The 15,617-nt window shown below is 47.5% G+C and overlaps 2 protein-coding genes across 2 annotated transcripts; both read left to right on the forward strand.

Moving 5' to 3' along the window:
• Window positions 1–125: 125 nt before the first annotated feature.
• LOC308183632 (uncharacterized protein) lies at window positions 126–1,352 on the forward strand. The gene is made up of 2 exons (XM_080569849.1): window positions 126–218; window positions 737–1,352. Exon 2 carries the CDS (start codon window positions 758–760, stop codon window positions 1,055–1,057), a length of 300 nt encoding a protein of 99 aa, XP_080425975.1. The 5' UTR covers window positions 126–218; window positions 737–757; the 3' UTR covers window positions 1,058–1,352.
• A 4,174-nt stretch (window positions 1,353–5,526) lies between these two features.
• LOC308183544 (uncharacterized protein) lies at window positions 5,527–6,521 on the forward strand (the record flags this gene model as incomplete). The annotated part of the gene is made up of 1 exon (XM_080569742.1): window positions 5,527–6,521. Exon 1 carries the CDS (start codon window positions 5,562–5,564, stop codon window positions 6,519–6,521), a length of 960 nt encoding a protein of 319 aa, XP_080425868.1. The 5' UTR covers window positions 5,527–5,561.
• Window positions 6,522–15,617: the final 9,096 nt, after the last annotated feature.

Below are 15,617 nucleotides of genomic sequence, written 5' to 3' on the forward strand. Positions count from 1 at the left end.
TGAAAGATGGGAGAGAACACCGTGCGTCAAGGAGGAAGCACTAAGAATAGGGTAGCGCCAGCACGTGCCTCACTGAGCGCGTGAAGAACCCCACCGCCCTTGTGCACTGGCGTCTCATACCCGACGTGACCTTTGGGAGCTGTATAAAAGGCGGCTCAGCCCAGTGCTCCTCACTCGCTCACCATCGCATCCAGACACTTCTCCCTGCAGCTCCAGAGGTAAGACATGTTCTCCTCCTCCTCTTCCTCCTGCTGCTGTTGCTGCTGCTGCTAGAGAATAAGCTGGCACTGGGGGCCGTGGTGTCCTCCTGGGTGTGGGCACATAGCTTGGTGTCATCTCCCAGCAGCCGAGTGTTGCTCCAGAAGCAGCAGGCGTGGGGATGGGGATGGCTGGGGCAGGAGGGGGGGCAGTGAGGCAATGGCAAGGGATGCTCTGGCAGCTTGAGCTCCCTGCAGGTGGCCCTGGGCCCTGGGATGGGAAATGGTCTTCAGGAGAGGCTGGCAAGGCTCATTGCATCGACTTGGGGGACTAAGCTGCATGCAGGAGGGGCTGGAGCAAGCCCCACGGGTGAGGCAGGGCTCAGGGTACATTCGGGTTGGGCTGGGAAGATGGAGAGAAAGAAAGAGGCAAAGGGGAGAGCTGGGGAAAAGGTATAATGAAAGAAAGGAGGGGCTGAGGCTACGTGAGAAGTGCACCTGGGTCTCCTCTCACCAGGATGATCTCTTGCTCCTGACAGCTTTGCCAACTCCCCGGAAAGATGTGCTCCCGTGGATCCTGCCACAGCCGCGAGTCTTCCTGCCACAGCTCAGGGTCCTCCTGCCACGGCTCCCGCTCCTCCTGCCATGACTCAGGGTCCTCCTGCCACTATACATTCCAGAGGGAACCCGTGCCCCAGTTCCCCTGCGTGACGCCGTGCTGCCCCCCCGTGCAGCGCTACTGCCCCCCCGTGCAGACCTATTGCCCCCCTGTGCAGCGCTACTGCCCCCCCGTGCAGCCCTACTGCCCTCAGTACACCAAGAACATCTGCAAGCTGCCACCAACGTACCCCAAGTACTAGGAGGAAGATCCAAGCACGCATCCACGACCACAACCACTGGATGCCTCCTTGCTCAAGGCGTTGGATTCGTCTCCAGTTTTCATCGCTCACCAGCCGTACCACTTCTCTGCAATCAAATGCTTTTAAAACAGTTGGAGGGTCATGCAAAATTGGGACTAACATCTTGCTTTAATTATCCTAGAGCTGTTTAAGTTCTTTCAGCCAATGTAAATCACAATGTTTTGTGCTGGGATTTTCCTTCATGCTTTGTTCCTTCGATCTTCAGCAAGAAAATAAAAGTTGCATTTCAACAGTTCTGGGTGTTTTCCGTCATCACTCCATCATGTTTGTTTTCTTATGGCATCTCTTTTGCTTTGTGGCTTTTCATCCATATTTTAATCACTGGTGAAATCAGCCTAAGTAGGAGGAATGCTAAGGAAACACAAAAGTTGAGGGAAATGCCTGCAGCACCACAGGCAGAGGGCTGGAAGAAACACATTGGTTTAATTCTTGATGAAAACTGACTACTTGCACTGAGCTCAGCATATGTAATGAGGGTTTAAGAGTTACAGCTAGGGGCGTTGCCTGCACATTCATGTTTTCACTCTAGATGGGATCTGCTGCTATATCTGGAAACAAAACAAAGGGACCTTAACCTGCCTCGGAACACCCTTAATTAAACATTTTCTACAGTGTAAAATGAGCAAAGGTTTCCCAAGCATGATTCATCCATCCTAGGGCAGGCATGTGAAATAGGCTGGATGAGCTGGGCACTGGAATTCCCTAGTAAATAACCAGTTGGTACATAAGTAATTGGAATTAGTTATTTATAAGTTACGGAGAAATTTGTCATTATAGAGGAACAGCCTATTAAAGAGGAAAAGTTGCAAATGGGAGACAGAGGACAATTAATTACACACCTAAGTTGTTGTTGCCTTTACTACAAGATGGGTCATTTTCATGCAACCATTGGGAACTACATTAAAAACTCTTTTCCCTATTCATTTTTCACCTCTCTCCAATTGGGCTTCAGATCAATAAAGCTTTCAGTGCACAGGAGTAGTTTTGCCTTCAAGTATACATATGTTCACTTTCCTTTCCTGCCCCAGGCCTTGAAGTTTCTATTCTGTGACTAATCACAGCATATTTCGTTTCCTTTAGTCCCACAAAAGGCACGAAGCCTCCGAGCTGGTTATGCTTACTGCTGCGCTTGAGCTTGAAGTTCCCACTAGCTTCAGGATGAGAAATTGCAGAAATAAGGAAACAAGAATGAAGTTTTTGTCAGCCCTGGAAAGATTCACCAGCTGCAACAGCATGGATCAAAGCCTTTATGGAAGTTTTACTTCACTAGAATACTTGTAAAAAAACCAGAGACCAGAAAATCTCAGAAATGAAGAAGTTCTCCATACCTAATGCTTTAGGTAGCTTAGAGGAACATTTCTGCTCCCCTGTGTCAAATAACATAATAGCAGATTTCCACAAGCAGGATAAACCATTAGAAAACCCCTAAGGTTTAATGAGGAGGAATTTGTGTTAGCTGGTTCATGGCAAGGATTGCTTCACCGCATTTGTAATTCTCTAAACAAAATAAACAACACTTTCTTACTCTGGGCATCTTTCTGAGCCTTCTGTGTTCATTCACTCAGTCTGAAATATAAGCGAGATTTTTTTTTTAATTTTTTTTAATCTAATCACAATTTTTCCTTTGTAAAATTCCTCTTGTAAGATTGGTTATATGTCACCAGGCAGCCAATCTGACTGTCTCACATGGCTTTAGCCATCTCTGATGTGCACATCCAGCTCTAAAAGCAACAGTGCAATTTCCAACCTAGCAGGTCAACGGATGAAGCCCTGCACTGGATCCATACAAAGACACGTAGAAAACTGCCTCACTTCAACCAACATCTCTTCTTTTATCTCACTGCTTAGTCTCCCACATTTCTAATGCTGAGGTCCCCTCTCATTTCTCAGAAATCCCCTCCTGGCCATCTCCTCTGGTTGCCATCAGCCTCCTTATTGTCAGCTGAGATGCACAGACTCAGCTGTTGTCAATCTGTATCATAGAATTCAATTATAGAATGGGTGGGTTGGAAGGGACCTCAAAGATCATCCAGTTCCTACCCCCTGCCATGGGCAGGGATACCACCCACTAGATCAGATCACCCAGTGCCTCATCTAACCTGGTCTCGAACACCTCCAGGGATGGGGCATCCACAACCTCTCTGGGCAGCCTGTTTCAGTGCCTCACCACCCTCTGAGTGAATACTTTCCTCCTAATCTCTAATCTAAATCTCCCTTCTTTTAGTCTAAAACCATTCCCCCTTGTCCTGTCATTATCTGATTGTATCACCAATAAGATGATAATGTGTGGCCACAACCAAGCCTAACCGAGTCATTACCATAAAGCTAGACAAATTCAGTAGGAGATGAAGCCTGTGTTTTAGCGGACAGGAAGAGCTTGGGAAGAGCTTGCCTAGAGAAATGGAGACTTCATGGTCCTTTGAATTCTTCAAAGCAAAACTGGGTTGCTTTCTAAAAGCTGGGATCTAGCCAAACAGAATCAGCAGCTACCTGACAGAAATTGAGTAGAAATGTGCTTCATGCCACCAGAAGTCAAAATGATCAGAAGACCTCTTCTGATCTCAGCATCTGTGATTCTGGATTTCACTGTATTCAGGGAAGTTTCAGAGAACACAAAAAAGCCTGATTCTTCTCACCTTCGTCTTGGCAGAAATCAGTATATCTCCAGTGGAGCTGTAGGGGAGGGTGGTCCAGGGTCCTTCAGATGCCCAGACCCACAGTGGCATGAGCAGGCGTTTGCCCCAGGGTGATCTCAGAAACAAAGCACTCAACCACATCAGTCATGGGCCTGGGTCCCGTGAATTCCCTCTGACCAGAGACATTTTTTTCAAAAGATGTAGTTAAATTTGAAATCTTAAAGATGCTCAGTGCATCATGTGATGCCTTCAGGCTTTCAAGCAAAATAAATATTAACATCATTAATGAATAATTGCAACATGATCATTAACATCAGCACTAATGACTGCCAATGGGTGACTGAGAACTGAGCATAGAGCTACTCCAAAAATAACATCCGTAGGTGGATATTTCATTACTCGAGGGCATACTAGGACTTGGAGTAGAAATGGAGTAGGAATTTTGCAGATCAAGTCATGCTAAGCATATGCTAAGCATGTAAAACTTCCAAGAAACTTTTGTGTTTTGCTTTTATGTAAAGATGTCCAAAAGGAATTGTAAAACTCTGATTTGATCCAAAATCTATTTCAGATTTTCATGATGAATTTGCAGAGTTCTTTCATCTAAAATTTCTGATATTGGTAAGACCAAGGCATGCATTTTCCCGTATCCTGATCAAGGGAGGAGATGTCAAGAGCTTTCTGTTTATCCTGATCAAGGGAGGAGATGTCAAGAGCTTTCTGTTCTGTATTTGCTCTTCTGATGACCAGAGACCCCAAAGAAAGCCATGAGGCCTTACCATTTCTGCACTCATAAACAAAGCACGGGGCCATGGAATTATACATGCTGGAATTCTATGTAAAAAAGACATACCAAGGAGCGACTGATGTCCAAAAGGCCTTTGCGTACCTCTGGAATCCAACGCTCCTCAATCTGAATTATGATTTGTATGTTAATTTAGCACTCGCTAGCTCTGAACTAGCCTCCTAGCCACTTGGTGTAACAGCATTACCATATGCAAAATGAGCAGAAACATACATTTTAAGCAGTTCATAAGCATCACACAAGAATTAATTTGACATTAAAAAATTGTAAAAAATTTACTGAACAAATTGATAATAATACAAAATTGAGGGTTGGTCAAAAATAATGAGGCAAAGACTAAATAGATGAAGGCACATTCAACAAATAAGTATAGGCTTAGTGGGTAAATCACGAATTGCTTTGGGGTACCTCATTTCCGTCAGGGCCATGTCGAGCTAAATAAAAGGTCTCCCCGTCCCTTTGCTCCTCACTCAACTGAACCACTCAGTTAGCAAGGTAAGTGTTACCTAGTGTTCTTTGCTGACAACGGTTCTCATTTGGCTTTGGTCAAGCAATGGATGTAAATGTGCTTTTGCATCTGCTCTACAACTCTGTCTGAAATCCAGACTTTCCAAGTCTGTTGGTCTATTGCTTACTGCAAAAGACAGTTGATGGAGAGAGCTCAGGCCTTGCGAGTGGAAAACAGGCTTCTTGAGATGAGAATTCAGCAGGTGATGTTCAATGATCAGCACAGGGAAGGTAACACCCAGGATAGTTCAAAAGATGCAGAAATATCACTGGGATAGTGCCAGATAGCTCAATTTCTATAAGGGTCTTTTTTGGGCAACTCAATACAATTAAATAGGAAGTGAAGTGTGGTATGGCTGTCACCCATGAGGCTAGACAGCAGCATTTGTATACCAAAATAAAACACATCTATAAACTTGTAAAGATGGATTGTATCTGTATGTAAACTGTATTTCAGATCCTCACTCCCTCCAGCTTGGACTACACTACAAACAACATGTGCCACAGTGGATGTTGCTCTACTGGATGCTGCTCTGTTGTGAAGAGCAAAACGGTGTGCTGCAGTCCCTGCCAGAAGACCGTCTGCTGTGACCCATGCCAGAAGACTGTCTGCTGCAGCCCATGCCAGCAGTCCTGCTGCTGTGACCCATGCCAGCAGTCCTGCTGTGACCCATGCCAGCAGTCTTGCTGTGACCCATGCCAGAAGCCCTGCTGTGACCCGTGCCAGCAGTCTTGCTGTGACCCATGCCAGAAGCCCTGCTGTGACCCATGCCAGCAGTCCATCTGCTGTGACCCTTGCCAGAAGCCCTGCTGTGACCCATGCCAGCAGTCCATCTGCTGTGACCCATGCCAGAAGCCCTGCTGTGACCCATGCCAGCAGTCTTGCTGTGACCCTTGCCAGAAGACCGTCTGCTGTGACCCATGCCAGCAGTCTTGCTGTGACCCTTGCCAGAAGCCCTGCTGTGACCCTTGCCAGCAGTCCTGCTGTGACCCGTGCCAGAAGCCCTGCTGTGACCCATGCCAGCAGTCTTGCTGTGACCCTTGCCAGCAGTCCTGCTGTGACCCTTGCCAGAAGCCCTGCTGTGACCCTTGCCAGCAGTCCTGCTGTGACCCGTGCCAGAAGCCCTGCTGTGACCCATGCCAGCAGTCTTGCTGTGACCCTTGCCAGAAGCCCTGCTGTGACCCGTGCCAGAAGCCCTGCTGTGACCCTTGCCAGCAGTCCTGCTGTGACCCTTGCCAGAAGCCCTGCTGCTGCTGCTGTGGCCAGCAATGCGTGCGGACTTGCTGCTGTGGCTGCCGCCCCTGCTGCTGCTCTGGATGTCTGTCTTGCTGCTCCTACGTGGTGAAGAAGAAGCCTGTTGTGGTGTGCTGCAGCCCTGTGAATTACTGCTCCCCCATGAGAAAGTATTGCATTCCCATCCAGCAGTGCTGCACCACAATCAAGAAGTGCTGCTGAGCCAACTCCGGGTAGGAAAAGCAGTCTGCTGGCTCCCATCTCTGGTGCACAACAAGAACAGGCACAAGGGGATGAAAACCTGACCATCGTTCACTTCTGTTTCACATGATGATGGAGTAACTGCCTAGCAATTTTCTTCTGGTTTTCTTCTTTCTTCTTTCCTTTAATTATCGAAGATCTGCAATGCACTTGAATATGTCACCCACGGTGCAAGGCAAAGAGATCTTACATATTATTGTGGCTGCTAGTTCTCTTCTTGGTATATGGGACATGGGATACTTTTGCTGTTAATGTCATCATTCTTCATTTTCTCTCTTGACTTGTAGACAATAAAACTTGGCATTAAGCAAAACGCAAAATACCTTGTTTGCTTGTTCTTACATCACTTTGCCTAGAATGGATCCTTGTTCTGGTGCCATTTTCTACATCATCATCAGACTCCCAAGTGTTACAAATATGCTCCCACAGAGGGGAAGAACATTTAGAAAACAAATAACCGCTCAGCTTTGCTTCCTGTTGGCATGAATTATGCCATGTCTAAAGACAGCAGAGCAGTGTGATACTTCTTGCAATTGCTGCACCTCTGCCTCAGATATTCAGCTAAATTTTAACTGTAAAACTAAGTGGTTAAGGTTAATAAAACTCAAAGGACTGAAAGAAGTATGCATAATTCCAACACTGAAAACACACCACCCCATCCCTGATATTTTAATGGACATTTTTATAGGCACTGAGAGGAATTCACTACTCACTGAATAGGAGACAGCATCTTCTTCCACTAACACCTTTGAAAACAAAATTTAGAGAGCACCTTTAATTGGTGGATTAGTTTTATATTAGCAAAGATTTTCCTGTGTGGCATTCCTGGATTACAAGCACTGGAATGAAACCCGAGTGCTAGCATAGAACTTAGAAGCTCCATTCCTCAAATAGCACATACATGAGTCAACAATGCCTTCTCTACCTGGCTGGGACTTCCTTTACTATTAAAATTCAGGACACAGCTCTGAATTGCATGTCTCAGAAAAATGCCTTGAGCACTGTCTTGATTGCTTCTCTCAACCAAACCTTCACAGTATACACTATGAAGGTATACACAAGTTTGCATTAGAATAATCTTTACCACTTTAGACTCTCCTGAAAAGATTATTCAAGTCTTCAGGAGTTTTTGATTAATAGATAAATCATTTCCAATACACCGGCAGAAGGATATCCTATACCATATTATAGAATACCATATCAGAAGTGCATTCTGTTAAGAAAATCTTGTGAATATTAATTTTAGCACATGCTGGAAAAGTTGCCATCACAGATTCCTCCCAGTTCACAAAGGTGCTGCCACTCCCAAACTCACATAACCATCATGGACGTTTACAAAGACATGGCATGGTATGTAACAGGGATTTAGTGTAGAAGATATTTCTGACCAAATAAGCATTAAATCCCAGTATCTCCTCAATACCTGTATAAAACCCTGTTTAGCAACAGTCCTGCAGGGTTCACATCCATTTCTATACAAGGAATGTCTTGGCCAACATGACAGCAATAATGGCTGATAAAAAGGCAATGAATGATTTATTCAGTTGATGGCATGTTTGAGGGTTTCCACAACGGGGTATTACCTCCTGCAGGCAGGTATCCGCCTGTTATTGTGTGACCAATGGTCCCGGGGGGACAATTCCAGCAGGGACACCCAACGTCATAGATCATGTTCGCAGCTTGGGAAGAAACTACATGTCCCAGCCAGCATGGATCTCCTGCTGTCACTCCAGCCACACATTCAGAGTCTGCTGGACATGACGGCAGCCTTTAATTGAGGTGCTGCCTCAGCATCTTGGGACTCCAATCTTACATTGTTATTCCCTCTCCTCATATGAAAACTATCTGCAGCTTCTTCTCACATGGAGCTGTCCTGACTCTGCACGTGACCACAGCTCTATTCCTCATCCTCAAGCCTGTTTCATAACATCTTCATTCATTCCAACACAATCACAAAATCAGGGAATTGTCTAGGTGGGAAGAGACCTCTGGGTCCATCTGGTCCTACCCCAGCTCAAGCAGGGACACCCAGAGCAGGCCGCTCAGGACTATGTGCAGAAGCTTTTGAAGATCTCCAAGGAGAAGACTCCACAGCCTCTCTGGGCAACCCATGTTCAGTCCCCAGTCAGTACAGAATGGTTTCTTGGTGCTCGAACAAAACCTGTGCTCCAGGTTGTGCCCAGGACCTCTTGTCTGGGCCCTGGGCAGCACTGGCAGGAGCCTGGCCCTGGCATGGACATGGATGGGATCCCCCTGAGTGGCCTCTCCTCCAGGCTGATCAGCCCCAGCTTTCAGCCTTTCCCAGCAGAGGGGCTCCAGGCCCTTCAGCACTATGGTGGCCTTCATGGTACTCTCCCCAGTAGGCCCAGGCCTTTCCATGGTACTCTCCCCAAGCCTTTCCATGGGACTCTCCCCAAGCCTCTCCTGGACTGGGGTCCCAGCACTCCTGCTGGGGCCTCAACAGTGCTGAGCAGAGGGACAGGATCCCCTGCCTTGACCTGCTGCAATGTGGGGCCAGACACAGCCCAGGACACCATCAGCCTTCTTTGCCCAAGGGCACGCTGCTGGCTTGTGTTCGCCCCAGGGCCTTTCTTCCAGGCCACTTCCCAGCTAGGAGCCCCCAGCATGTCCTGGTGCTGGGGCTGATCTTCCCCAGGGCCAGGACTTTGCACTTCTTATTGAACTTCGTCAGGTTCCTGCCAGCCCGTTTCTCCACCCTGTCCAGGTCCCTCTGGATGGCAGCATGATCCTCTGGTGTATCTGCCAATTCCCCCAGTTTTGTCGTCTGCAGACTCTCTGTGGCCACATTCTGCCCATCTTATCTGTCCCCTCCTGACTGTTTGGCAGAACTCTGCATGCACAGCAGCCTTGGCCTTAGCTCGTTGCATCCATAACAGCTAGAGGCAATTGCTGAAAAGGTGCTGATAGATGCCTGAGCCCAGAGCACCTGTGAGATACCAGGTGAGCATCAGGGGTACAGGGGAGTTGAATATCATACTTGCGAACAAGGATGTAGAATCAAATTCTTAGTATGAAACCCTCAAATTTAATCAGCGTGAATATCATGAAAGACAAGTTATCTCAGTCTCACAGGCCTTAGAAATAATCTCAGAAAATGAAGTATACAGAAACAACACAGAGGGAAGCTAAAATGTGTGCACTGTGGCTTTGAAAGCTGCTTAATATAGACTCGATAGAGCCCTTTATGAGTGAAAATGAAAAAAAAAATCTTTAATACTATGCAAGAAATAAAAAGTGGAGGTGTGAGGACAAAGCACCATGGTGAGAAACCTAAGCACAAGTCTGAAAAAAAGATAATTTTTTCAGTCAACTTGGACACACAGCCACCTCTCAGAGGCAGGAAAAAATGATTCACATTTATCAATAGTTTCCACTGGTCCCCCAGAATCACAGCCAAGCTCAGAGGGGACACATGAGCGATGACATTTCCTAGTTCCAGACACAGTTCTCCCACTGCTTCAGCACCCGCCTCCCCTGGGCAAATTGTTAGGTGCTTCTGTGTCTCAAGGTCATTCCTTAGGAAGTGGATGGGAATACTTTATAGCTACCTCCAATTCCCATTAATGTAAATTCATTAGAAAATTTGCACCTGTTGTTCATATGTACAACTAATTATGGTGCAGAATTGAGGTGGTGAGCAAACAGAAAGAGGTAAAGATTAAGTACCGGAAGACACGTGAGAGGCATATACTGGGTGGTAAACAGTGAAGTCAGAATTGCTGAAAAATGCCTCATTTCCAGGGGGGTGGTGGTTTTGAACCATATAAAAGGCTGCCCATCACAGAGCTCTTCATTCACTCCTTGTGTTCCCCTCACTTGTCCTCACTGGTCAACAGGGTAAGTTGGAGTTTACTGCTTGCCTTCTCTTTTGCACTCTACTGTATTTCTGTGTGCTTTGTAGGAAGTCATCCATGATTTCCTACACTGTCTTGTTTGGGGCCAATTTGGAGGGATTGGTTTGGGGATCCATCTGGGTGGCTTCTTTCTGATGGAACCAGTGCTGGCCACTATGCCAATTACACTGCTGGCCAAAGCCAGAATGTGGAGATCTCAGGGACAGGCTATCTTGGGATTCTGGACAGAAAGGACTACACCATCCATCCAGTATGGGATAAACCTGGGGATAAGCAAGGTTTAATCAGTGGTGAAATTCGGGCAGAGAAAAAGAAACTCTTTCTGTTGCTTTCCAGCTTTGCCTACACTACCAACAACATGCCCAACGGAGGTTGTGGATGCTGTGGTGGAAATAACTACTCCGTCTGCTGCTACAGCAGTCGGAAGTGCTGCAAGACGCCGTGCTGCTACCCCTCGCAGTGCTGCTGCCCCATGACCTGCTGCATGCCCATGCAGACCTGCTGCTACACCATGAACAACGGAGGCTGCTGCGGTGGCAGTGGTGGTGGCTGCTGTGGCAACTAAATCCCTGGGCATGAGGCAGGCAGGGCTGCGCTCTCCTCCTCTGCTGTGGCACTGCCTGCTGCTTCCCACCTGGCTCACTCCACCTTGGATATGGATATGGATGTGGATATGGATATGGCCCTAAATGCTCTTCCTCCTCTGCTTGGAGACTGCAGATCTCTCCTTTTCTTTACTTGCCTTTAATCACCAAATGCTTGTAATGTGCTTTGAAGTTTCTACACACTGATCAGTGTGATTTTCCTTTGTAAGCATTAGTCCTGCTGTTAGTTTTTCCTCTTGGTGTGTGGGATGTTATTTTCATCACTGTTTTGCTTCAGTCTGCCTGAAAAAATAAAATAAAACCTATAATTCATGACACTGCAAAACGTCTGGTGGTTATCTGTTTACTAGCTGGTGCACCTGGAGTGTATCACCACATCTGTCGCATTCTCTTTGCATTTTCTTCTGGCAATGGGATACTACTCTCTAGAAGGTGTTGACTAAGGGGGCTTTGACCACATAAAGAGAATCAATGCATCCCTGATGCAGCTCTGAGCTTATGCATGAGTCTATTCTAATATAAGCTGGGTGTCTGGCACCTGTGCAATCAGCATTTCTACTCTCACTGTAAAACTACAAAGAAATAGGATGAAAATAATACATAAACTTACAAGGATGTGAATTTCTTCTGGAACACTGGCACAGGCACATCACAACTTGGAAAGCTCCATGTATTTAAACCACCTATAGGTCTAATTAAGTACCTATAGAGAGTTCCTATAAGCAGTTTAACATTTATGAGAAGGAGGCCTTGCCTTTGCTAAAATGTCTGGGTTGCCAGATTGGGAGCTGAGTGGTCAGAAGAAACGGTGAGAAGCCTCTACCATCTTCAAGCAGTGACTGGATCAGTAAGAATTTTATTAAAACACAGCATGCAAGATGTGCTACAGTCCTCAGTCTGTGTCTAATGCCCTTTACCGGTTCTGTTTCCACCCCATGTCAGTCCCTTCACTGCATTAGGATCTGCAGCCCACTCACCAAAGTCCATGAGTATCCAGTTTACCCGCATGGCTGGACTTTGCTGACACAGATGGGAAGTGCCCATCTAGATCCTCCCTTCTTGCAGCTGCAGGATTTGCAAATGAGAACTTACCTGCTGAAGGCACAAGTGAAATGTGCCCCTTTTCTTTTGCCCCACTAGTTCCCTGTAAATTAGTCAGTTCTCATGGGCAGGCAATGTATGCCTCCTCAGAGGGGATCTGCTGGAGAGGAAATGCCATGCATATTCTTCTACCCTGGCTGGAGGACTTGCAATTACAAGTTACTTCTCCAGCGTTTTGCTCAAGGAATTACTCTCATTCAGGAAAGCATGGAAAGGAGCTGGCTGGATTTATTGCAGGGGTGAAGCAGCACTAAAACCACAGCCTGTTCTTTTGCGCTGTGCAGAAAGCAAACCAGGGTCCCTGCTAGCATCCTTGGGGCTGGCAGCAGCTAAGCCAGAAGCAACCAGCTCCAGAATGCCCTGGGGATGCTGGAGGATGTTGGGCAGCAGCAGGGAACTCACCAGGCAGGCTCCACCATCCTCTCATTAGGCAGCACTTCTCTCAGGGTAATGTTCCCAAGCCTTCAGACGAGAGCTGCAATTTTCAGCCGTGTAAAAAATTCCTCCCAAATACCCTGTGTTCCTGCCAGCATTCAGCCCCACAGCAAAGTGCATGGGAGGCCATGGCTGGTGTTAAATAAGCATTTATTCACCCTGGCTGTGTTCCATGGTTCTGCCTTACCTTGACGTTCCTGCCTCCCTCTCTCCCTCCCAGAAAATGATTCCACCTGAGCAACATCCCTTCCTGCATCGCTTCTGAGTCTCTGCCTTCCACGTAGATCCATGACCCCTGTGAGGACCAATGAGCTGGGGCAGAGCCGGGGCAGATCAGTGCCAGGGCTCCAGCACACGAGGGCAGTTTAGCCAGATGCAAGGGAAGAAGTGGGGAGGGACATTTTGTCTTGAAATGACGGAATCATGAAAGGTTTGGGTTGGAAGGGACTTTTAAAGATCACCTAGTCCAACCACACCGCCGCTGGCAGAGACCTTCCTGTAGATCAGGCTGTGGAAGCCCCATCCAGCCCAGATTTGAACACTCCCATTGCCAGGGCATCTACAACCTGTATGGGCAGCCTGCACAATGAGATCTCACTGCCCTCATCGTGAAGGATTTCCTGCTAATACCTAAGCCAAACTTGCACCCTTTCACTTAAAAACCAATGCCCCTTGTCCCATCACTCCAGGTCCCAGTAGAAAGTGTATCCCCCTCTTTCTCATAACCCCCTTTGTGTATGGAAAGGCTGCAGTGGGGTCTCCCTGGAGCCTTCTCCAGGCCGACTCCCCCAGCTCCCAGCCTGGCCCCACAGCAGAGGTGCTGCAGCCCCCGAGCAGCCTCACGGCCTCCTCTGGCTGCACTCCAACAGCCCCACGTCCGCATCGTGCTGGGGACTCAGAGCTGGACATGGTGCTGCAGGGGGGGCTCATGAGAGCGGGGCAGAGGGGGACAATCCCCTCCCTTGCCCTGCTGTTCCAATCTGCTGTTCCAATGGGGCTGCTCTCAATCCATCCACCACCCAGTCAGATTACCCCCACCGGGTGCAGGAGCATGCACTTGGCCTTACTGGACTTCCTGAGGCTATTATGCATTACACCTGGCCCCAGAGCCATGCCTCCCTGCATTACCATTTGCACAGGCAGTCCCTTGACTTTTTAATTAAAATGCAAAATATTCTGAAGTGAGGCCAATTCACTTTAGAGTCTTAGAAAATGTTCCTAGGGAAGCTGAACTGGCAAAGCACAGCAGGAACTGAAGGACTCTTGCCCAGCCTGTGTTGGTAATGCCCACATGCAAACCTGAACCTGCAGGCTGGAGGATTTGCAGAAGTTTGGGCAAGCCAAAGGACAACACCAAGATGCTCTCGGCATGCAGGAGGGGATGACGATCTTGTGCGGAGTCATGTGCGGGTGACAGACCCAGGAACTGGCGTGACTCCTGACATGTCCCAAGCACGTGGTCTTCTCGCTCCCTCCTCACATGCACGTCCTGTGACCAGTAACAAGCATACCTATTTTCATTTTTTGACATCTGCCAAATATTTCTCTCAAACACCAGTCCGGTGAAGCAACCCATCATGTGCCCAAAATACATGACCTGGGGGCTTCTTTTGGGCTCTTACATTGATTCAGCACTAGCCGCTGCTGAGTAAGTCTCTTAGCATCTCTGGCCGTCACCATCTGCATTCGTCAAACGGATGCAAGGATGCATTTTTTAGCTCCCATGCAAGGCTGCAGAGAGGACAAATTCATTAGTATTCATAGGAGCCCTCTGATTATCTGCAGGCTAAATAGTTATGAGGCAAAACAAAGGTAGTGATCACAAATAATAAGGCAAAGAGTAAATAGCAGAAGACACGTATAGCTAAAAAGTATGGGTCTGTGTTAGTAAACAGGGAAGTCTGAATGGTCAATGGCTGTCTCATTTCCAGGAGGATGGTGCCCAGGACTATAAAAGGTCTCCAGGCCCAGCTCACTTCATTCGTTCATCTTCTCTTCCCTTCATTTCTCCTCACCGTTCAACAGGGTAAGTGAGAACATCTCGATCTTCCTCTTCACTAAGGGAAAACGCTATGGATATCTTATAACAATAGCAAATATAGATGGGTCTCTGGACTGGGTATTTGGCTAAAGCTGGGCTTTATGAAGAGTGTACTGGGAATTATGGGGACAAATTCAAAGCCTTAGGATGGAGAGGCTGCAGGTGTACCAGCAGGGCCATGCAGAGCAAAGGGTCTGAGAGCGTTTCTGGCCCAGGACTGTCTGCACCGTGTTGGTAGCACCGCTAATGTACTAGGGATGCTCTGGTGCAAGTAGGTGAGCATCTACATGGCAGCAAAAAGACAGGAGTTATAAGCAAGATTTACCAAAAAAAAAAATAAATAAAGATAACAGTGGGTTTCAGCTCCTAGAATCTCTGAGTTTAGCATAAGGAGAGCACTGAATGATTTTGCATTTCCAAATATCCTGCTCCTGGTCACAGCCTGACTCCTTTTGTTGCTTTCCAGCTTTGCCTACACTACCAACAACATGCCCAACGGAGGTTGCGGTGGATGCTGCGGTGGAAATAACTACACCGTCTGCTGCTACAGCAGCCCGAAGTGCTGCAAGACGCCGTGCTGCTACCCCTCGCAGTGCTGCTGCCCCATGACCTGCTGCATGCCCATGCAGACCTGCTGCTACTCCATGAACAACGGAGGCTGCTGCGGTGGCAGTGGTGGTGGCTGCTGTGGCAACTAAATCCCTGGGCATGAGGCAGGCATGGCTGTGCTCACCTCCTGTGCTGCAGAAATGCCTGCTGCTTCCCACCTGGCTCGCTCTACCTTGGAAATAGATATGGATATGGATATGGCCCTAAATGCTCTTCCTCCTCTGCTAGACTGCAGATCTCTCCTTTTCTTTACTTGCCTTTAATCACCAAATGCCTGTAATGTGCTTTGAAGTTTCTACACGCTGATCAGTGTGATTTTCCTTTGTAAGCGTTAGTCCTGCTGTTAGTTTTTCCTCTTGGTGTGTAGTATCCTTAATGTTGTTGATATATC

The sequence above is a fragment of the Anser brachyrhynchus genome (genome assembly GCF_964034855.1).
Source record: "Anser brachyrhynchus genome assembly, chromosome: 28".
Lineage (NCBI taxonomy): Eukaryota > Metazoa > Chordata > Aves > Anseriformes > Anatidae > Anser > Anser brachyrhynchus.